This window comes from Nyctibius grandis, chromosome 26, assembly GCF_013368605.1.
Source record: "Nyctibius grandis isolate bNycGra1 chromosome 26, bNycGra1.pri, whole genome shotgun sequence".
NCBI classification, from domain to species: domain Eukaryota; kingdom Metazoa; phylum Chordata; class Aves; order Nyctibiiformes; family Nyctibiidae; genus Nyctibius; species Nyctibius grandis.
The window spans coordinates 4,078,621-4,099,501 of record NC_090683.1 but is presented as its reverse complement, the minus strand read 5'-3'; the positions used below and the strand labels follow the sequence as shown (position 1 = coordinate 4,099,501).

The following is a 20,881-nucleotide window of genomic DNA, read 5'->3' as shown; positions in this document are numbered from 1 at the left end:
AATGCCAGCTACTGCATGTTTATCTTTGCTGTGATGTTGGTAGAAGTGATTCGTTCCAGCTGGGAGCTGCTCCCTGTGAGGGCGGCAGTTGCTGGGGCAGAGGGCCTGTGGCTGGAGGAAGGCGTCTCTCCCCTTGTGCAGGCTGGGGTGGGTGGAGATGGAGGATTTGCCCCCTGCGTTTACGGACGGGGCCGTGCAGGCACTGCAGCAGCACCGAGGGCGGGCAGGGCGCGTACCCCGTACCCCAGGAGCGGCGGGGCGGGCGGCTTCCCGCCCTCGTGCGCGCCGGAGCCGCAGAGGCGACGTCACACACGCGCCGCGAGCGCCCGCATCACGTGGCCGGCGTGCTGGCGTCACAGGCGCGCAGCGTCTCCTGCCGGTAAGCGGCGGCCGCAGCCTGAGGAACGGGTGAGGGCGCGGGGGGGAGGCCGCTGCCCCGCGGGGCCGCCGCGGGCCCCGGGCGGTGCTGGGCGCTCGGCCGCGCTCCTGTGGGGCCCTCCCGGCCCGCGGCTGCCGGGCCCCGGGTGGGCGAGGGCGAGTGAGCGGTGCCCGGCGCGGCGCTCGGTGCCGGGGTGAAGCGTGGGGGGGGTGACCTGCTCTTGTGCCCGCAGGTTGCCCGTCCTTTCCGAGCTGCGTGTGGTAACACAAACGCGGATTCCATGTCTTTTCTTGTAAGTAAACCCGAGCGGATTAGGGTGAGTGTTGAACACCTTCCAGCTTCCCTCAGCCGCCGGCGTGTCGGTAGAGCCTGCCTTAGGCTTGTGCAGAGGAGCTGCGGCGGCGCCGGCCTCCTGGAAAGCACCTTGAAGTCACATTAAAACGTGCTAATTACAGGGCAGGGTATCGATGGGCAAGCTACGTGCTAGTTAAAAACCTGCGCCGAAGTATTTATTGCTGGCACACCTGTATCTCCTTTGTGTGCGGTGCGAGGGGTTCATAATGGGCGTCGCAATTAAGAACAACTGATTCTTTCCTCCCTTTAAGAAGTTGCTGCCTCACATGTGTTGCACCACCAACAGTTTCCGTTTGTGTTTTTTTTTTTCTAAACTTAACTTAGCTGGGAAAGCTAAACACAACAGCTTTGTTTAGTTCTGTATTTTTAAGTGAAGTTTCACGCGAGAAAACCACTTTTAATGCCTTAAAACGGTATTGTTACGGACGAGTTTCCACCTGAGGACTCGTCGGTGCTTTCTAGGACTGGCTTCCCTTGCACTAAACAACATAAACTATTTTTTCAGTTATTTTACCAAGTAGACAAATTTTAACATGGGAGTGTTTGTGATTGTTTAAAACTAACTTCATGATCAACACTCTGTGTTATGTGTGTGTATATGTATTTCTGTTTGAATCACAGAGTTGAACAGAGTGGTAGAAGCATTTCTCTGCACAACCTAATGCTTGCTGTGAATTTTAAGCATGAATTCTGGAAGAGAACAACAGCTTTAAACTATTTATGTTCTAATTTTGTATTCACTCAATAGATCCGTAGCCAAAATACTTAAGGTCTCTTAAGACATCACCTCATTGTAAATAGTTGAAGCTTTTTTTATGCCTATTACACCCAAAGAAACAACTTGTATTTGCCTATATAAGGGAGCTGTGGCATGCTTATTGTTTTTGCTGTATGTGCATGTATAAAGGTTCTTGTTTGAATGATCTAAAATTATGTTAACTTTATTGCAAGTGCATGCTGGTCAGGAAGAGCAGCAGCACCTGTGTGGTTGCTGGGTGCATGTCCTCGTAGTGGGACAAGAAGAGAATATCCTTGTCCAAAGTAAGGATGTAACTGATGTTGCAGCGAAACAGTTTCAGACCACAGGAGAATCCTTGAAGTGTTATGATTCTCTTATGGTTTTTGTGGGGGAAGGGGAGAAGAAACTTTGTCTCTAGCTGGAATAACTAATTATCTGGGGGATTTTTTTTTTCTTTCAGCGGTGGGTGTCTGAAAAGTTCATTGTTGAGGGCTTAAGAGAGTTCGAACTGTTTGGAGGTAAGTTTTCCTCTCATCAGATGATGTTGTTAGAAATGTTTTATTTAACTGTGAGGTCTGTTAATTTGATTGTAAATCTGTATCTTAACAGTAAAAGAGATGAATAAATCTGGTTGTAGCACCAGATCTGGTTATTCAAGCTGGCCAACCATATAAAGTTAATATGGAAGTGTTCAAGATCTAGCAAGTTATTTGGAAATCAATTCCATGTTGATGGCAATACTATTTTCAGACCCTGCGTTGTGTATTTCTTAGCATAACCACTCTTCTATGCAAAAGATAGATTTGGGGTTTGGGAAGGTTAATTTTAATTTTCTGAGTAAAAATGGATTTTGAAACTCTGATGGTAGCTCCCTGGTGTGCTTGCAGGAGAGCTGATTGTTTTCTCTTCTGCTTTGTGCATAATGAGCAAAATTGCCCAGTAGGATGGGAATTCCTGATCAGGGACACAGAAGGTGATCAGAGCATAGGAAAGATGTCTAGACCTTGAGCTTCCAGGTGGAGTGGAAGAATTTTCACTACTTTAAAATAAACTTTAGATGGTTTCTTATGTATTTATGCAAAGTAGAGATGTCATTTTTGAATGTGTTTAGAGGTATAATTAAAAATTTGTCACCTTACATTTATGCTGAATATATGAACAGTAGCACTGTTCAAATCTCTTTCATTCCCATACTTGTGCTATAATTTGATTATTTTTAGTGCTGTAACCTTATGTGTAAATTAAATGTCTTTCTCTAAAAAAAAAAAAATTGTATATATTTGGTATCAAAAAGTATCATACAGGGTTATTTACTCAGTTTTCCAACTGTATTTTTAATGGGTATCTGTTGAACACAACATGGTGAACAATTAATTTCTTTACTCCAGAGCAGCCTCCGGGTGACTCTCGGAGAAAAGTAAGTGGCTTTTGCAGGCTGTGGTGCTGTGGTTCATTGCATGGAGGTTATTCCTTGTGGAAGTTTGATTTTTCTTTTAATCTTAGTTATATATTTCATCTCTATATTTAGCTCTACAAATGTGGAAACAGGTTTCACCCTGGAGTGGAGATTTTGGTGTGTGGTTTTCAAACTACATGTGACAAGTCAAAACTTTAACCTTAATCTCTTGGATGTGCATCTGTGTTGTCTGTACCCCCCCAGCCCCACAAGGGTCTCTTTTTTTTGAGATGATTTGGATCTGATTCTTCAGAGATGCTAATCTCTTACAACTCTCTTTTAGAATAAAAGGAAGAGATTAATTTATAGGACTTCTGAAAGTGAGGCCCAAAAAATCTGCAAACATGGAATGTCTGTTCAAAAATGTACAGCAAAAGTGTGGCAGTTCAAAACTTTACCTTGATGCTTTTTGTTCTGCGGGCCCTCATTGCACACTGTCTGGTTCATAATGAACAATGCTCGTAGAATAACACAACTTTTGATAGAATATGTTTGTCTAAATGATTTCCTACCTGCCCACACCGTATTGAAACATGTCTGTGTGCAGGTGTTGCTCTAGTTTAAGCTAATTATGAACATGAATTAAGTGTGATTTGATTATAACTGTATCAGTTCAATCTGCTTGTAATTGGTTATTTTGCCAGTGTCTGTAATTTACTGGCACAAACAAAGCTGAAAATATGAGATGTATATGGAATGTTTGGTATAAAGTTAAGTAAATTCACACCTTTTTTTAAATTGCTGAGCGTTACGCACGTGCTGGACTGGAAGCGAATTGAGATTAGCATCTGTTTTGGTTTTGTTACAGTACTGGCTTGGGGTTTGGTCACCTCTGCAGTGGTATTGCTGACTCTTATTTTGATTTTTACATCTAAATAAAAGCTTACTTTTTCCAGCAGGGCTATAGAAAAAGGTAAATAATTTAGGGAGAAGGATGGGAGGAAAATTTTCATTGCTCATGCTGAAAGTGAGTGAGGGAATGAGGAGGTGGAGAGAAAGGCAGCAGAACAAAAAAGACATTCCCTCTTCCTAATTTAGATAAGCATCATTTGGCAAATGCAGATCCTTGCTCGCATCACATAACTGATTTTCTTATGGCATTTATAACACTAGTTGCCTTTCAAAGATTAATTTCCTTAAATCTATCTCAAATTAGAATCAGATCAACAAGCTGGAAAGCTAGCTCTTAATGAATGTCATGCCATAAAGCCAGTCATATGTGACTTCATTTTGCAGCTGCTTTTGCTTTGGACCATACACCAAAAGTTGTCCTGTGTGAAACCACTGAGGAGCTTTTTTGCGGTATTTCATAAATGACATTTCAGTTTAACTTTTTTTTTTAAAAACCTCTTGTATGATGTTGATAAATTTCTGGTAGAGCTCCTTTTGCATTAACTCTCAGTTATTGGTCACTGCTAACATGGAGAGGTGAGTGGAGACCTCTGATGTACTGGAAGATTTTTTTAAAAAGGGAATTTACAGTATTTTTCCATTACTGTTGAAACAGCCTACACCACTAATACGATGAAATCTATTTAATTTTTTGCATCTGTTTTGTTGGCTTATGCTATATCTGGTGTGGACTTTATTCAAGCAAACCACTTACACATTGCTCAGTGTTTCACCAGCTGTCATTGCTCCATAACGCTGCTTATCAGAGCCTCCTGCTTTCATTTCCTTGGTGGTGCCTTTCTGCTTCAGAGGTTTCCATCTGCCTGTGTGTCTCTCCTGGCAATCTTGCTGTTGACAGGACTGTGTGAAATTGCTGGAAGAAGGAAGGAGTGATAGAATTGAGATCAGAATTGACAGGCATCTTTAACAAAAGCTTGAAATCGTGAATGGAAAGTTGCTGCCTGCTCCCAGCCAAGGAACAGCACTGTGTAGTGCTAGGACTAGGAAAAAAAGGATTTGGGACTGCTGAGATCTCAGGGGTTAGCTATCCTGAAACAGGACTGAGTTGTTGTGCTAGAGTTGTTTGAGCTGAAATTACATCATAGCACTGTTCACAAATCTTAACTTTTGCCTTTTCCCTTAACTGAAAAATATACCTATTTTAAAGGTAGGCAGAGAGAGGTAAAATGTGTGCTGCTCGAAGGCAGTTGAAAAGGTGGAACTTGGGAAACGTGACTATTAGTTTACTCCCAAAGTGTACTTAGGGACCCAGAGGTCATTTATGGCAGATTCAAGTCTGTGCTCGTTGCCCTTCATTTACCCTGGACTGATGTAGAACAGCAAGTTCCTTGTTTTTCAGCTGTCGCTGTGTTGTTTCCATCTTTCAGTGATGGAAAAAAAGAGTATTTGCTGTCACTCTAGCAAAAGGCACAAGCCTTTTCTGCTTCATGTACCATGAGAAAAGGTCTGATAAAGGGCATTTGCAGCTGATGAAGAATGAGGTGGAAAAAATGAGCTGGAGTTCCAAATGTTGGGAGGAGTTAATGTGCTGGAAATTTGAGATAACTGAATCCGATCTTAGACAGCAAATAAATTTGGTTCCCCATTAGGATGCTCTCCTTGTGACTTTGGAGATTTGAGGGAGTTGGGAGGTATAATGGAACTTGCAAGAACATTGAAGTTTGTCTTCTGCAAAATCCTGCTTGGAAAGATTTTTGTGTATGTAAATAAAGCAGATAGCTTTATCTCAGAGGTAGTGAAGAAAAGCTGACAGGCTTGGGAGTGCTGCTTCCCTGTGTGGTGTGGGGTCTTTTTCTTTATTTTTTTTTTCTGTAAGCACTAATGCTTTGCAGTTAAGTTTTTGCTTTCATTTGGAGCTTCTCTTTTCATGTGTGTCTGATCTTCATATCTTGGGCTAAGTTGGTTCATCCCTTCTGCCATTCAGCTAAGCAGCTTTAGCTGCTCTGGTCTTGCCACAGATGAGCAGCTGAAAACCAGCAGCCCCAGCATCAGACAGGAATGCTGATTGATTGCCACAGTGCAGAGAAGTGTTATAAACAAGCTTTCTTTTGATGGCCTTTGCTCGGGCAACAGGATGGTGGCACAGAAGTTTGTAATTAATAGGAGAAGGGTAGTTACTATAAAGCAGTGCTTAAGCTGTCCTGGACAATAGCAATTGGCTATATCCAAATATTCCTAAAGAAATTCTAGCTTACAGTAATTAAGAACCAACCTGTTGTGGTTACATGTTTTAAAACACAGCTGTCTGGATCTTCTGAAAGAGGCATCTCCTGGATTTCAATTGATAAATAACTATTTAAAATTATTTTAACAGCAACTAAATTCTCTCTTCTGTATTCAGTACTGTCTTACTATTTTGAAGTGTATGATAATATAAGGAAGAGATGATTTTTCTAGCATGTGGTCTTTATTTCTTTTGACCTGACTTTATTTTTTTTCCCCCCAGACAAATGAGGCAAGCTCCGAGTCGATAGCTTCTTCCCCTAAAAGGGACACCATGAGCAACTTCCTACCAGACAGCAGCTGTTACGAGTTGCTCACTATCATAGGTAATACTACTAGTGGTATGGAGGATTGGAAGTCTGCTTTGCAAAGAAAATAACTTCTGTAGATTTGTTGGCCTTTTCTTGGTGGCTTTTTTTGACATTAGATGCCTGTCCTCTTTGATTTTAAAATCACTTTAATAAAAAATGAGATGCCAATCCTAAAGGCTTCCAACTGAGAGAGGCATGTGGTGGGTTAATGATACTGAATGTGAAGTACAAAGTCAGCAGAAGCAGCCTGAAACCTGTCCCTGTCCTTGGCGGGGCTGTGGCCTAATCATTTGATTTCTACCTCAGTTCTGAACTTGAAAGGCAGGATAATATTACTGGCTAGGAGGATTTCTCTCGATGGGATACATGCCAAGGAAGGTGGCATCTGGTGGAACGATTACTCTTTTTCACAAGGCCAAAAATAGTTTCAGTAAATGAGCGTAAAGATTATTTAAGGGTCAAGGACTGGAGGAGTCCTCCAGAAGTGTGTGGTTCTAGAAGTACTGCTGAAGCTTTAATGCCTTTTCTCTCAGGCAGAGGCTTTGAAGACTTGATGGTTGTGAACCTGGCCAGATATAAACCCACAGGAGAGTATGTCACAGTCAGAAGAGTGAACTTGGAGGCCTGCACGAATGAAATGGTCACATTCTTGCAGGTAACATGAATCCACTAATGCCCTAATGCAAGTTCAGGAGAGGACAGACAGCAAGAGCAGTGTTTATCAATACTGTATTAATATTTCTGCATTTACAAAATTGAATCAAAATATCTTTTTTTTATTTAGGGGGAACTTCATGTGTCCAAGCTCTTCAACCACCCTAACATCGTGCCATACAAAGCAACTTTCATAGCTGACAATGAGCTGTGGGTAGTGACATCTTTCATGGCCTATGGTAGGTGGAGAGGGAATTCATTTGTCTGACCATCATATTCTGTGAAATGAAATTTAAGACTTGAAGTATCTTTGGTTTTTTTTTTCCTGACCAATTAAGAGATGTTTTGTTTCTTTTTAGGTTCTGCAAAAGATTTAATCTGTACCCATTTTACGGATGGGATGAGTGAACTGGCTATTGCGTATATCCTCCAGGGCGTATTGAAAGCACTTGACTACATCCACCACATGGGCTATGTACATAGGTATTTAAAAAGGAAAAAGGGGATCCATTTTCCTTCTGTTGGAAGTAAAACACTGCTCATCACTAGAGCAGAGCGCATAGTTCAAGAGATGTGGAATGCATTATCAAGTTTTATATTGCTTTGCTGCTAGAGCAAGTCAGTTTGATACTCGTGGGAAATTATATCATTGATCTTACTAAACTGCATGAAAGTGTCACTCTGGAACAAACTTATCCCAAAGACCACTGTATATCTAAAATCACAACCGCAGTTCAGGTTGACAGGCTGATCTACTAAAGCTCTGTTCAGATACTATTGATAGGCTCCAAATTGAGACTGACAGAAGGGGGTTTGCCCTGTTACTGTTGAAGGTCCTGGGTCCATAACCTTTAGGCCACAGAAACATTCTTTGGGAGACTGCAAAGTGGGTGAACAGAGTCTTGTTAATAGAAGTGGTTTTGCACAGCATTCAGGAAGGTCGTTAGGAGTCTCAGCTTCCTGGGAGGAGGCTGGTCAAGTATTGCCCTGTGCATTGAGCTGTACAAAGGCTTTTATTCTTTCCATAGGTGCTCACTAAGGATGAATTTCTGTTTAGTACTACAGCTTCTCTTAATCTCTTTCTAAATCACTGTCTCCACCCTTTAGCATATTTTTCTTCTTCTCTGATACATCTCTCTGTAAAGAATACATTTCAGATGCTGAAAGTTCTGGTGTTGTATGTACTGTAAAGGAAATTCAGCTCACCTATGCTGCCGTAAATCCTTTGCAGTGCCCTTCTGCACTAAGTCTTCCTGGGAAAGCTGTAAGGAACGTAACTCCTTTGAGGTCAGAGAACCTGACTGTTGTTGCTTTTTTTTCAGGAGTGTTAAAGCCAGCCACATCCTGATCTCTGTAGACGGGAAGGTGTACCTCTCTGGCCTGCGAAGTAATCTAAGTATGATCAACCATGGGCAGCGACTCAAAGTTGTTCACGACTTTCCCCAGTACAGCATCAAAGTCCTGCCTTGGCTCAGTCCTGAAGTCTTGCAGCAGGTGTGTTTAAAAAAAAACCTGCTAGTTTTCAGTGAAATCTGGTATCTCTGTGTAATTTTTGGAGTTCTTATGGCATGTTTGGGGGATGTAGTGGGGGGGACATGATAAAAGCCACAGGGTTACTTTTTCTCATGATGAGCTCTATCCTTTTTTTTCTATCCTTTTTACCTCAAAACCAGTGACCCCTAGGAAGGGGGAGCCTTCATTCCTGTAAAAGGGGCAATTGCCGAGAAGCCCATGTGACAACATTGCTTTTCTTTCCCTCCAGAGGAAGGTGCACAAATGCAAGGAAAAGGAAGGGGAGAGGCTAGAGGAAACAGATTCAGGGTGGGCGCAGGGCGAGTGGGTAGAATTTGATGTATTTGACTAAATAGTTTTCTTGTGGGTACCTCTACAGGTTCTCCCATTAGTAAAGTGTTACAATAGATGCCAGTTACTCTAAGGTACATGCCATACCTACTAGGTAGCTGATTTCAGTTAAATAAATGTTGCCCTTAACTGTGTGTTTTAACAAACAAAACCACCACCACCACAACAAACCAGCCTATACATGGGTTGTACTCTTTCTGCTCTAATCGTTTGGGTTTGCTGTTCTGCATATTGAATCACGGCTATTGCCCATAGAATCACGTGTAAGTCCACAAGGCTAATTTTTCTTTTCCTTATCTAGAATCTCCAGGGTTATGATGCAAAATCTGACATTTACAGCGTAGGGATAACAGCCTGCGAGCTGGCAAATGGACACGTACCCTTTAAAGACATGCCTTCTACTCAGGTAAGGTTTAAAAGCTCTTCCTTTCTCATCCTTCATCCTGGCACACAGAACTGCTTTGCTGCACTGGGCTGTGAAGACAGCAAGGTGCCTTGCCTACCTGAAAGGGAAATCTTAACTGTCTTGTGTGTGATGTTGCTTATGCCCCTTCTCTTCCAGATGCTCTTGGAAAAGCTGAATGGAACTGTTCCCTGCCTGCTAGACACCACCACAATTCCTGCTGATGAGCTGACTATGAAGACCTCCCGTTCAAGTGCTAACTATGGGATAGGTGAGAGCGTGGCTATTAGCAACGTGAGAGCGGCTAACGGAGAGCCAACCCTGCACCCTTATCTTCGGACCTTCTCCACCTACTTCCATAACTTTGTAGAGCAGTGCCTCCAGCGGAACCCTGATTTCAGGTAAAGCCAGGTGAAAGCTGCTCTTCAGACCTGTGCTATTGTAGGGCAGATTAAACAGAGACAGACAGCAGAGGTTATTCGGTTTTCTTTCCAAAAGCGGAGTGAGGACATGCTGCATACATTGAGAAGAGCAGTCAAAGTATGTAAAACAAGAGTAGCGTTAACACTTTGAACACTTTATAAGAGAGCCTGAAGAACCACTTTGTAACCTCCTTTGCGGGGTAGAGTGGTGCTACATATCAGGAAAATCAACAACTTGAATTTCTGGTCCCTGTGAGACTGTGTTTACCCAGTTTCCATCACTGCGAATGTCTGCTCTTCAGCCAGCAGAGAATAATGATGGAAGTGATCCAGAACTGTATTTCCCTCTGTAGTGAGCGTAAGGTTGTCTTTAGCCCTAACAGACTTCTCTAGCATACCACACTGTTCAGAAACTTTCCCTTGACCAGATGCTGATGTGTGTAAGTAGGTAACTTGTGCAGAGGAAGGTTGAATTGCTTGTGTAGAACATCATGTGAACATAATAAACAGTGCTGCTGGTTACAAAAGGGAGATATCCTATAGCTGAGACATGAGAGAGGCAGGAAGGGCCCTGGTCTCTTCTTTCTCCCACTACCTGACTTTAAACACTGATGCGTTTTCTTGTCTGCTTTTTTCTCTACAGGCCAAGCGCAGGCACTCTGCTTAATCATCCCTTTTTCAAGCAGGTAAGGAGCTAATTTGATCTGCAGATAAAGAACAGTGGCTTTTCTGTAGTTGTTGTGTTGCTGTGTCACTGAACCTGAGGGAGGGAATGTTGAGTTGCTGAATTTGCTGTGATCTGAAACGGTTGTTAGTTTGGTGACTAATTGTAGTGCAGCTTGGTGATCCTCAAATTCTCCTGGGAGGTGGATTGGCTGTTCTCAATTTATTTCTTCCTTATCTAAACAGAGGATGTAAATATGCTGGTCCTGTGTGCCAGAAGTTTTTCACCCACAGACTATTGAGTACTAGGGCAAGGCAATCCTAACGTTGTCCTGAGACACAACTGAGGTGACCTGTGCATTGTTTACAGCTGCGTGGCAGGTTGATGAGCTCCAGCCCTCATGTGGGAAGAGGCAGAGGCTCTTCTGCCCCTGAAATGATTTGCCTGGCTTGCTCTGAGCTGAGGGTTGGGGTGGTGCTCCCCTCACTGTAGCACCCAAGTGCTGCTGAAAAGACTGTGCACAAAGCACTTTGTTACAAGCTGCAGTGTGAAAGCCCTGCACATCTCTCGGGGCAGGCAGGAGGGAGAATACTGTGTTCTTACTTTCTGCCCATAACCACACATTGTTCTGCTCCTCTGTGATGGGCACCCATGGGAAAGCACTTCAGCAGCCAAGTTCTCTCCTTTCTGTGCAGATCAAGCGTCGCGCTTCTGAAGCACTCCCTGAACTTCTGCGCCCCGTCACCCCCATCACCAATTTTGAAGGAACGCGGCCCCAGGATCCCAGTGGCATTTTTGGGCTGGTGTCAAACCTGGAGCAGCTGGATGTGGATGACTGGGAATTCTAGAAAAACAGGAACTATACCTGGTTCTGGAGGAGCTTTCTGGACATTGTAATTTATTGGTCCTGTTCATAAAAGATGATGAATGTTACACATTGAAAAGAGTTTACAGGTCCTTGGGAAGGAACTTCAACTGCCTGTTTACTTAAGAAGTAGCCTAGAAACAAATGGACAGACCTGAGCTGGACAAGGATTAACTGTGAAGTATTCTGGATGGTGCAGTGCCCAGAGCCCCAGTTCTTGCAGCTGAGCACTGGTAGATCACTTGAATGGGCTGAGTGAGTCTGTTTAGTCTCTATTTATGTTTTTCTAAAAATCACTGGCTTCCTTGTATGACAGTTGAAGGCTGCATGTCCCTATCCTCTTTGGTCCTTTCTTTTAAAGGGTGCCTTAGAGTGAAGGGGAGGCAGGCAGCTCTTAGTTTTGGGCATTCTCTTAGAGCTAGTCAGATTACTGTTACAGTGTTGTCACAGGGTTTGAGAGTGGGGAAAAAAGGGATTATGTTCTTAAATTTAGTCACTGCTTTGTGATGGAAAAATGGGAGATTGAAGACAACCCGATTCTATTCCAGGCACGCTTGCTGCATTGGGCATTCCCTGCAGCACTGGATTCTTCTCTGCCAGTTCCTCCTCTCACTTGATGCTGAGCGCTTCGAACCCCAGGTTAGACAGGGCATTCCAGCCTCTTCTCCCGTGGCTGCCTGGTCACCAAAGCGAGTGTGTATGTACCAGCACATCTACTTGAGCCTCCTGTTAGCTGGGCTGGTTTCACAGCACGTAACACTCATACCAGCTTGTTCTCAGCAACTTACCCAGGCATGGAGGAAAAGTAAGTTGTCTTTAATGCTAAATCCTCTGGCTTATGACTCCTCTTTGAACATCATGTACAGAACTGATCTCAAGCCTTCCATTACCATTGCTGTTCTGCCTTCCCTGACTGAATGACAGGGAAAAGCTTGCTTCTCACGTGGCTCCCCTTGATTCATGGCTGTGTGACTGCCCAGCTGCTGTGGCAGCTCTCCCCCCTTACATGGTAGTTGTTTTTTGGAGGTGTATTTAAGGCTTTTAGTTTGACCCTTCCAAGGACTGTGGGTGCTGGATGTCTTTCTCCTCTTCAGTGAAGCACTGAGAATCCAGTCCTGTAGGTGTGGTTGATGGAGTAGTGGTGCTGGCAACAGGTCCTTGTGTTTATAAACTGTACTTGAACCCAGATAAAGTTTGTTACTCTAGTTTTTTGCCAAAACAAATAAAATATTTCTGAAGTTTTTTTTTTTTTAATTCTGCTGTGTCTGCAAGATGCTGGAGTGGATCACAAGTGATGACACAGGCTGGCTGTGCATGCTTACTCTCAGTTCCTTACTTAAAAGGCTGCTGCTTGCACTGTAGCAGCTTGCAGCACTGTTTGTTGCAACTGCCTTCATGTTTCAAAAACTTATTTCTTTTAACTAAAGCAGAAAGCTGCAAACCACTGCTCTTGCTCTTTTCTGAAAGGTTCAGCAGAAACTTTTCAGATTCTCCTAGGAACCAAGAGGCAGGCAGCAAAGACAGGAGGGAATACACTGAGCTATAATAAATCACAAGTAACTGCAGCACTCTAGCCTGCTTTCCTCTGAGTTAGCATTTTTAGGGTGAAGGATGAACTTATTGCAAGCTAATATTTCTCATCCCCTTTCATGCTTTCATCTTGCTACATGCTCAAAGATTATGGACTTAAATTAACTTAGAGATAGTTTTAGGCTTACACAGCAGCAGGAAGCAAGCAGGATCAGTGCAAAGTTAGGAGTGAAAGAGCAGCACCTTGGTCAAAAAAAGGTTATGAGGTAACTGAATGTAGACTTCAACACCTCCTTCCCCAGGCACACTGCTGCACACAGAGGCAACTGCTGGGGTCCTGCTGGCAGGAGACAGCCGTACTCGGCCACAACTCTTGAGCCTGACCTTACCTGTTCCATCTTCTGCCTTCACAGAGCAGCAAACACGTTCAGCACAGTCAGGACCCTGTTTTAGTAGTTGCTGGTTGGATACACACGCACTGGCTCCAGCTGCTGGCCCCAAGGCAATTGCTGTGAGCTGGTTTTTTTTTTACTCCCATGAAAGCTTTATTCAACTAGATACAAAACAGGGTGCTCTGCTATTGTGCATGCTCCCCAGGGTCTGAATGCTGCTGCTCTTCCTCCTCCTCTTCCTCCGCTTTGTGTTTTTCCAATTTTGCCATGAGCTCTGAAAAACAGGGAGAGGCAGGATGAGCCTCCAGGTGCTGGGGCTGTCCCACACCAAAGCCTGGTGCCCAGGTCCTGTAAATACCCATCTCTGCAAGAACCAGGACAGCTCCCAAAAAATCACCTGCCTCCACAAAGGCTCAGCTAGGAGCTACCACCATTTGCCAAGTCTGGGGCATCAGATGTTACAGTCAGAGAATCTATCCGTGTGTTACTGACCTGCCAACTGCAGCATCAGACAAGGTGCTGCCTCCACTCCATGGCACATCCCCCCTGCCCTCACCAGAAGTTACACTCCCCAAGTTCCCCATCTGGGCAAGCGCAGATGCTCATTTTGCACCTACGGACCCACCCAGGCTGGGATTTAGTGTCTCCTGGCACTAACGGAAGCTCTGCTGGCAGCAAAGAGCTGTGAGCTCCAGCTTAGGACCAGGCCCAACACCAAGAAGATCCCACAGGAGCTCTGGTGCCTTTGCTGCTCCAGACGCTGCCCTTGAAAGCCCCCTCTCCTACAGGGGCCTGTTACCTTTGGCTGGGTTGAAGACTCCATTGGTTTGCTTGTCACAGACGTAGCAGCGCTGGGATTTGCGATAGTGTTGGAGGGCACAACTCTCACAGAAGTAGTGCTTACACCTGTACAGAGACACAGATGCCACTGCCAGTCACCAGATACAATCACTGTGTCCAGGAATTAGAAATTATCAACTACTGGTCCCTGGCAGGATGCAAAAGCAAGCCTGGCTTGACACGGAATGACAAGTGGAGTCAACAGACAGCAGACACTTGGGTCCCCATGCCAAAACAACCACTTACTTGGTGACCACGGGGTTCTTGAAGGAACTTCTGCAGATGAAGCATTTGAAAGGCATATCCTCCTCATCGCTGCTCACCTCATAGTTTTCCTCATCTGCAGAAGAGAAAGTTAATCAGACTGGAGCAAGAGCAGAGGCAGCCAGACCAGCCCGTGCGTGGGGCATGAAATATGAAATATGGCGAGAGCACAGCAGGTGGGATTGAATCTCTGCTGGAAACAATAGAGCTCTGGCATCTGGGTGTTGCTGATGTCAGTAACACATGTGGGACTGAGATATAATTAGGTCTAATGAGCCAGTGTGCTCGTTGCTCATCTCACAAGAGCAAATTCTTTTCTACCTCACCCACTCACTGCTATAGAGAGACATATCCTCCAGCCCCCTCTTATTTTTTAGCTTTCTTCCAAACCAGCTGCCACGAAACTCTTTGGCTCCAACTGAACAGAGAAACCCCTCTTGCAGTTCATGAGCAACACTCATGAGCCTTGGGCCGCAGCTACGGACACTGTGAGTGAGAAATAATGATGTGATGCAGTATGAAAGCATCCAACCTCCCCGGCATCTGGGGGGCAGGAGATGGTCACATCTCCCCAGCTCCACCCAGCTCGCTGCTGGGACCCATACAACAGCAGTGCTATCCTACAGCGAGACAGAGAAAATACTTCTCTTGGTTGGCAGTTTTAGTTGTTGTCTGAAAGCAGCAGATTTGCTCAGCACTGTCAGTGGTTACCGGCCCTAAGGCTGTCCTGCAGCAGAGAGTTCCACAGCTTTGCAATAAAACGTCCTTTCTGTCTAATATTAATTCAACCCATGCATGGCCCATGCAGTGTGAGACAGCAAAGGACTCATTTCATTCTTAGTGATCCAATATTCCAAAGTTACGTTCACTTTAGGGCATGGTAAGAGGCAGGACCTGGTAGCTTCATCCACCATTAGCTTAGGGAGATGGAGAGCAGAGGGGTGGTGCCGTACCATTGACTCCGTACCGGCCTTCATCCAGTTCCCGTTCGATCTGCCAGCCGTGTTTGTAGTCCGAGCGGTCGTGGAGGAATTTGCAGCTGTCTGAGCAGCACAAAGAAAGAAGAATTAACACTCTACCCCACACAGCCTAGCTGGTAACAGGACACCTCATTCAGGGGCAGCCTGAGGTTTGCCCAATGGAAGGTGAAACCTGATTGCTTCCCCACCAACCCGTGCCATGGGATCCCTCCCAGGACTGACAGGTCGCAAGGATCGTGCTCTGTGTACCACAGTGACAGCTCCGGCATTTACACCATGGGAAGTGGGACAAGGAACAGGAAATCCCATCTCTCACATGGCCTCAGTGGCCAGAATACCTGTGGGAGTGTGGGTCACTGGAACATCCCAGGGGTCCCTCCCAGGGCTCTTATAACCACTGATCAGAGGCCATCAGCTTTCAGAAGGGCCGACACAAATGACAAGAACGTTACATGAAACGACTTTGCGACAGCATCACGCCCCAGGCTCTGCAAACAAGTGCCTGGAAATCAGTAAGTGCACATCTTAGTGCCACAAACACGGGATCACAAGCTGGACTGGATCCCTTGGCAAATCTGGCGCAGCACGTGTTCAGCTGCAGGCAAGATCCACTCACCGCCAAAGCCGCAGAACCCAGTTTCTTTGTAGTCCTTGCAGATGTCGGGCTGGTAGTCCCATCGCACTGTGGCCCGCAAGTGCTCTGGGGCACGGATAGGTCCTTTTCTGAAAGGGTAGGAGGCTCAGGCTGCTGCGCAGCTGTGGTGGAGAAGGCCCCTGGGGGCCTGGTCAGAACCAGACACTGCGTTCGCTAGGCAGAAAGAAGCTGGCAGTGACAGCAAAGTTCAAGCCCCAAACAGGTGTCTTTGGGAATGGTGCCCAAGCTCCTCTGTGGTCCCAGCCCTCTGAGGCTCATCCCAACCTACCTGACCATTCCTGATGAGGCATTTCCCATCGATGTGTCCTTGGGCTTCACATACTTCTGGTAGTTATTAATACCACGGTAAATTTTATCATCTTCCTTTCCTCTCCGCTCCTAGGAAAGCAAAAAGCAAGGTGACTAAGGATCAGGAAAGCTTCATGACACAGATTAGCTTTCACCACTCTGACACCAGTCTCCCTTCCCAGCCCTGCCTTCCTTGATACCAAGTTACCAATAAAGCCAGAAAACGCCCCTATTTGCAAGGGCTACGCTCTTGGCTTCTCAAATTTCCGGGGAGGAAGAGACTGAAACTCTTCTTGGTGTGCAGAAGGGGATGGGTAGAGCACACGTACTCCTGCTGCAGAGCACTAGCTCTTACAGAGCAAGGCTGACTCACCTCCTGGATTTTCTGGCTGCGCTCGAAGATTGCCTGGGCATCCTTCTCCTTCTCAGTGTCCAGTTCATACACTGCTGTGGCTCCCATGTCTTCTGGGCCAACAGGTTTCTGAAAAGCAAGAACTTGTGACAACAGCAGAAAGAAAACCTGTCCAAGACAGAGAGCTCCGTGGCTACCCGGAGGGTTGGTCATAGAGCAAGTACTGGACGTGGTCTGCTTTACCTTCTACCAGTTTCTATTGTCCCTTAGCACCTGCCAGGGAAAATCCCCCACGGGCTGGATCCAGCCTAGTGCTTGCAGGAAACACTTGTCCTTACTTCTTCATGCTCAGCCTTGGCTTAGCTGGAAGCTGCACTCAGGTCTCCCACGTCCAACACTTCAATCATGAGACCACCCCGCCTACAAGCAGGATGTTACGTCTGAACTTCTAACCCAGCGGTGGGTGGTTTACATTCCGTTTTAATACAGTGATCTGGTTTAGATTCCTCTTTAATGGACTAAGCACACACCTATTCTTAAGTTTTATCAGCTCTTCGTGAACAGCTGCACAGAAACCAAAGAATAATTACAGCCAGCCTCAACTAAAACCAAATCCAACTTAGGTGTCAAAAGCTTCTGGAGCCCCAAAGCTGTCATCTCCTCCTGGTCCCTTCCCACTCTCCTGCAGCACGGAGAGCTAACAACATGCTGCCTCCCTTAGCAGCAGTCAAAGTAGTGAATAATTACAGCACGAGGTTATATTCATGTTAATCTCTAATGTGACAAGGAGACCTTGGTCTGACCCTGCAGCTTTGACTGGGGACAGTCAGGCATTATTCCCATTTTATACAGAGGCACAGACAATAAGGAATTAGGTCTGAAGAGGAACATGTGTTGATACCTGCTTTTAATCCTACTTGTACCCTGCCCAGGCAAAACTTCACTGGATCAACAGGAAAGTTAAAGAGAAAAATCCAGTGGGAAGAGCCATTTGAGCTATGCCCAAACCTTCCCAGCTGATTTCTCTCCACTCCAAGACGTTAACAGGACACCCAGGACACCCCACCCATCAATCCCAAGGAAACAATGACCTCTCTCTGTAGCTCTTACTCCATCACTGGTTATGAGGATAAAGATGGGAGCACCTTATAAGTCACCTTGACTTCTTTGTGAAGGACGATGGTCTAAAACTGCAGACATGAACCCAACAGTAGGGCAAACCTGATTCAAGTGCTCCCTCTCCTGAAAATTTTGTGCTATGTTGGGCAAGTCCGGTGGCATCTTGAGGTTTTAATTCCCACCTCTAAGAAGGAAAGGCCAACCTCAGATGGCCTCCTGAGGATGGAGGGGGTATCAGGAGAATAAACCTAGCACAAGATGCTTGTCTATTAAGAGAGAAGGGACAGGGAGGTACATCCATAGATGAAAAAGAACAAATGGCTGATCCCACATTCGCAGAGGCAAATTCTCTCTGTCCAGTGTGGGATCTGACCGTCCTACCTCACCTCACACCCCAGAACCACATTCTTGCCCAATCCTTACCGCCGACCTTGTCGATTTGTAAGTGACTCCAATCTCCTTTGGTGGATCCTCATCATCACTGCTGCTCAGCGCGTACGCGGGCCTCTCCTTCGTGCATCTCCTGGTCTGAGGGGCAAGAAGAGAGCGGGTATGAAGGACGCAAGGATCCAACACTGTGTCTAGAGCTTGAGCTTGGCAGGCCACTGCTGATGCACCTCGGATGGAGCAGTGCCCCGCTGTGGCTCCCTTACCTTCTGGATCATGGGGTTGGGGGTCTCTCGCCGCCGCTCCTTCCGCACCACCGTGCTGCCCTCCTCACCGCTGCTCTCTGAGGGGTAAAGCCCGGGGTAAGGGTGCGCCCGGGGACAGGACCTCGGCCCAAGCGCAGGCTCTGCGGGCAGCCTCCCCCCTCTGCGGGCTGGGGACGCCCACGGGAAGGTGCGGGACGCGGGGGAACCCCCGCGGGCAGTGGCACGGCCGGGGAAGAGCCCTTCACCACCGGGACAGCGGTACGGCCGGGGAGGGCAGCGGGGCCGCCCCGTGTGGGGGGCTGCGCTCCGGGCCGGCACCAGGCCCTACTTCGCCTCCCTGGGCTACCGTAACAGCCCGGCTCCTAGCGCCCTCTCGGCGTCCTCCGCCAGCCCCCGCCAGCCCTCACCCTGCTCCTGGTCGCTGCTGGGCCGCTTGCGCCGGCCCCTGCCCGCCGCCAGGCCCCGCTTCTTGAAAACAAAGCTGCAAACGGAGCCCTCGTCCGCCATCTTGTACCGCCGACCACTGCCGGCGGCGCCTAGAGCGGCACCGGAGGCGGCCCCGCGCAGCGCAGCGCCCCCTGCGGGAGAGGAGGACCGGGCGCCCCGAGCGGAGGGGCGGTGCCCCCGGGGGAGGGCGCCCCCTGCCGGCGGGGCAGGGAGCCGGGGGTGCCGAGCTGCGCCGGGGAGTCCCGGGCTGCTGGAGCCCCTCGGGGCACCCCTGGGCCGCTCCCCGCTGCACTCCCTGGGCCCCCCGGCGCCCCGGGCCCGGCCCCTCGGGCACCCCATCTCCTGCCCCTGGCCTCGGAGCGCGGCCGCGGGGCGGGTGCAGTGAGGGGCGAGGGCCGCAGACCCCAGCCCCATCCCCGGCCCCCTCCATCCCCTCCAGGCCTGGCGGGCTGCTGGGGCCCTTCCACGTCGCCATAGCAACGGGAACAGGAGCGGAGCCCCAGCACCCACCCCCCGGGCCCACCCTGAGGTGGGCGCAGGCCGGGGGGGCCCCAGCCCCCAGCCCCTGCACGGGCTGTGCCGCCGTGTCTGCGCGGGTGTGAGCGTGTGCACGGTACGGGAACACGCGTGTGTGTCCGTGTGCATGCACACATGTGTGCACAGATATGTGGGCATGGGCGTGTGTGTGGGCATGGGCGTGCACACATGTGAGAGTCCATGAATGTGCTAGTGTGTGCGTGCTTGTGTGTGTGCGTGTGCGCATGTGGATGTGCACGTGTTTGTGCATGTATGTGCATGTATGTGTGCGTACACCCATGTACATACACGTGTGTGCACGCACGTGCCTGTGCTCGTACGGGGAGGGGACCCGCAGCGTTTCTCGCAGCAGGCAGAGCGGCTGCAGGAAGGACCGCGGTGCCAGGGGAGCTCCCACGGGACGTGGGCTCAGGCCTTAGCTCCGCACCCACCCTGCATCCCCCACGGGCGGGTGCCAGGATGAGCCCCCAGCCCTCTCCTCCGCCAGACCCCGTCCCCGCGGGGCGATGCCGTGGGAAGGGGAGGCAGAACACACCTGAAGACAGCACCTATTTGCCAGTGTGTTCACGCCTGGAGCCCGGGGCAGCACACGGGTGCCGTGCTTTCAGCGGGGCTTGTTCGCTGCAGGCTTCCTGCACGCCTGCCCTCGTTTCGGGGCAGCGTGGCGATGCCTTGGACGCTCTTCTGCTCTTCCCCGTGCCCAGATGGACCCTGGCTTTTGCAGCCCTGCCAGACTCCTGCTGTGTCATGCGTATGACCATCCCCATCGCTGGGTCTGGCTCTGCTCGCCGACAGCTAATTTTACTATCGAGTCAAATTCCTCTTTTATTTGCTCTCAGTGGCAGCAAGCCTTTTCATCACAGATGCTATTTGGGCAATGCAGAGTGCCAGAGGTGATAAATCATATCACCGCTGTCTCCTTGTCCACTAAACACCGCCATGAATTCCTTAATTGCATTTTTTGCACGGGGAATTACAGACAGACTCTGCACACAAAGATCACCTGCCTCTGCCACTGGGCTCAGACTTGGGGCCGTCTCCAGCCGGGGTTTGGCTCTTTCCAGTGGCACCATGCGGTGTTGAGGACCCCAAACAAGAATATTTGTTCCTGCATCATCATTATCAAAGCTCTCCCCACCACTCCATTGCGTATTTTGTGTCCATTTATCCCCCACTGGAGGGGTTTGGGAGGTTAAGGCGAAGTCCTCAGAGCCACAGGGTCCCTCTGCCTTTCTGCCAGCTCACGGCCATCCCGGCTGGTCTCAAACCGCCTCCAAGTTCCCTTCAGGATTTAACTATTAATACCTAACCTATTTATTCCTAACATTTTGCCCTGTTCCCGGGGAAATCCCAGCCCTCCAAACTTCAGCCACCCGGTCCCAAACCCCCTGGGCAGCACGGGGGAAGCCGCCTTTATCATCCAGGCAGCGATTTTCCTCACCCCATGAGAACCTGCTGTGGCAGATCCACTGACCACCTTACACAGTGCCGCTCCCACGCACGGCTCATCGTGGGGTAAAACCTGGATTTCTGAAACCAACAGGGCTCAGTTTTGCCCCCCCTGGGGGGTGAGGAGCTG

General features: G+C 48.0%; 2 protein-coding genes across 5 annotated transcripts; one reads left to right on the top strand and one right to left on the bottom strand.

Annotated features, from left to right (window-relative positions):
• Positions 1–379: 379 nt before the first annotated feature.
• Positions 380–12,488, top strand: STRADA (STE20 related adaptor alpha). Of its 4 annotated transcripts, none has more exons than XM_068418547.1 (13): positions 380–408; positions 612–671; positions 1,933–1,990; positions 2,861–2,889; positions 6,287–6,389; positions 6,908–7,029; positions 7,159–7,267; positions 7,388–7,511; positions 8,351–8,522; positions 9,193–9,297; positions 9,454–9,695; positions 10,360–10,402; positions 11,076–12,488. In XM_068418547.1, the coding sequence occupies exons 2-13, from the start codon at positions 660–662 to the stop codon at positions 11,226–11,228; spliced, it is 1,272 nt and encodes a 423-aa protein (XP_068274648.1). In that variant the 5' UTR covers positions 380–408; positions 612–659; the 3' UTR covers positions 11,229–12,488. The 4 variants fall into 4 exon arrangements, with proteins under 4 accessions (XP_068274648.1, XP_068274646.1, XP_068274647.1 ...); XM_068418545.1 differs by having other exon boundaries at positions 383–408; positions 612–695; XM_068418546.1 differs by lacking the exon at positions 380–408 and having other exon boundaries at positions 513–671.
• Positions 4,463–18,839, bottom strand: LOC137673627 (E3 ubiquitin-protein ligase RNF113A-like). Its single transcript, XM_068418549.1, has 11 exons — positions 18,726–18,839; positions 18,319–18,395; positions 18,089–18,193; positions 16,568–16,675; positions 16,175–16,284; positions 15,868–15,974; positions 15,225–15,314; positions 14,254–14,347; positions 13,967–14,073; positions 13,165–13,441; positions 4,463–4,693 (listed from the first exon to the last, which is right to left on the bottom strand). The coding sequence occupies exons 1-10, from the start codon at positions 18,823–18,825 to the stop codon at positions 13,353–13,355; spliced, it is 987 nt and encodes a 328-aa protein (XP_068274650.1). The 5' UTR covers positions 18,826–18,839; the 3' UTR covers positions 4,463–4,693; positions 13,165–13,352.
• Between the last annotated feature and the right edge of the window lie 2,042 nt (positions 18,840–20,881).

Coding starts and splice junctions, on each gene's coding strand:
- STRADA (XM_068418545.1), top strand. CDS start 660: ATGTCTTTTCTTGTAAGTAAACCCGAGCGGATTAGG. Junction 696..1,932: donor GTAAACCCGAGCGGATTAGG/GTGAGTGTTGAA, acceptor TTTTTCTTTCAG/CGGTGGGTGTCTGAAAAGTT. Junction 7,512..8,350: donor CACATGGGCTATGTACATAG/GTATTTAAAAAG, acceptor CTTTTTTTTCAG/GAGTGTTAAAGCCAGCCACA.
- LOC137673627 (XM_068418549.1), bottom strand. CDS start 18,825: ATGGCGGACGAGGGCTCCGTTTGCAGCTTTGTTTTCAAGAAGCGGGGC. Junction 15,975..16,174: donor GCCTCATCAGGAATGGTCAG/GTAGGTTGGGAT, acceptor CTACCCTTTCAG/AAAAGGACCTATCCGTGCCC. Junction 13,442..13,966: donor AGTCTTCAACCCAGCCAAAG/GTAACAGGCCCC, acceptor CCTGTTTTTCAG/AGCTCATGGCAAAATTGGAA.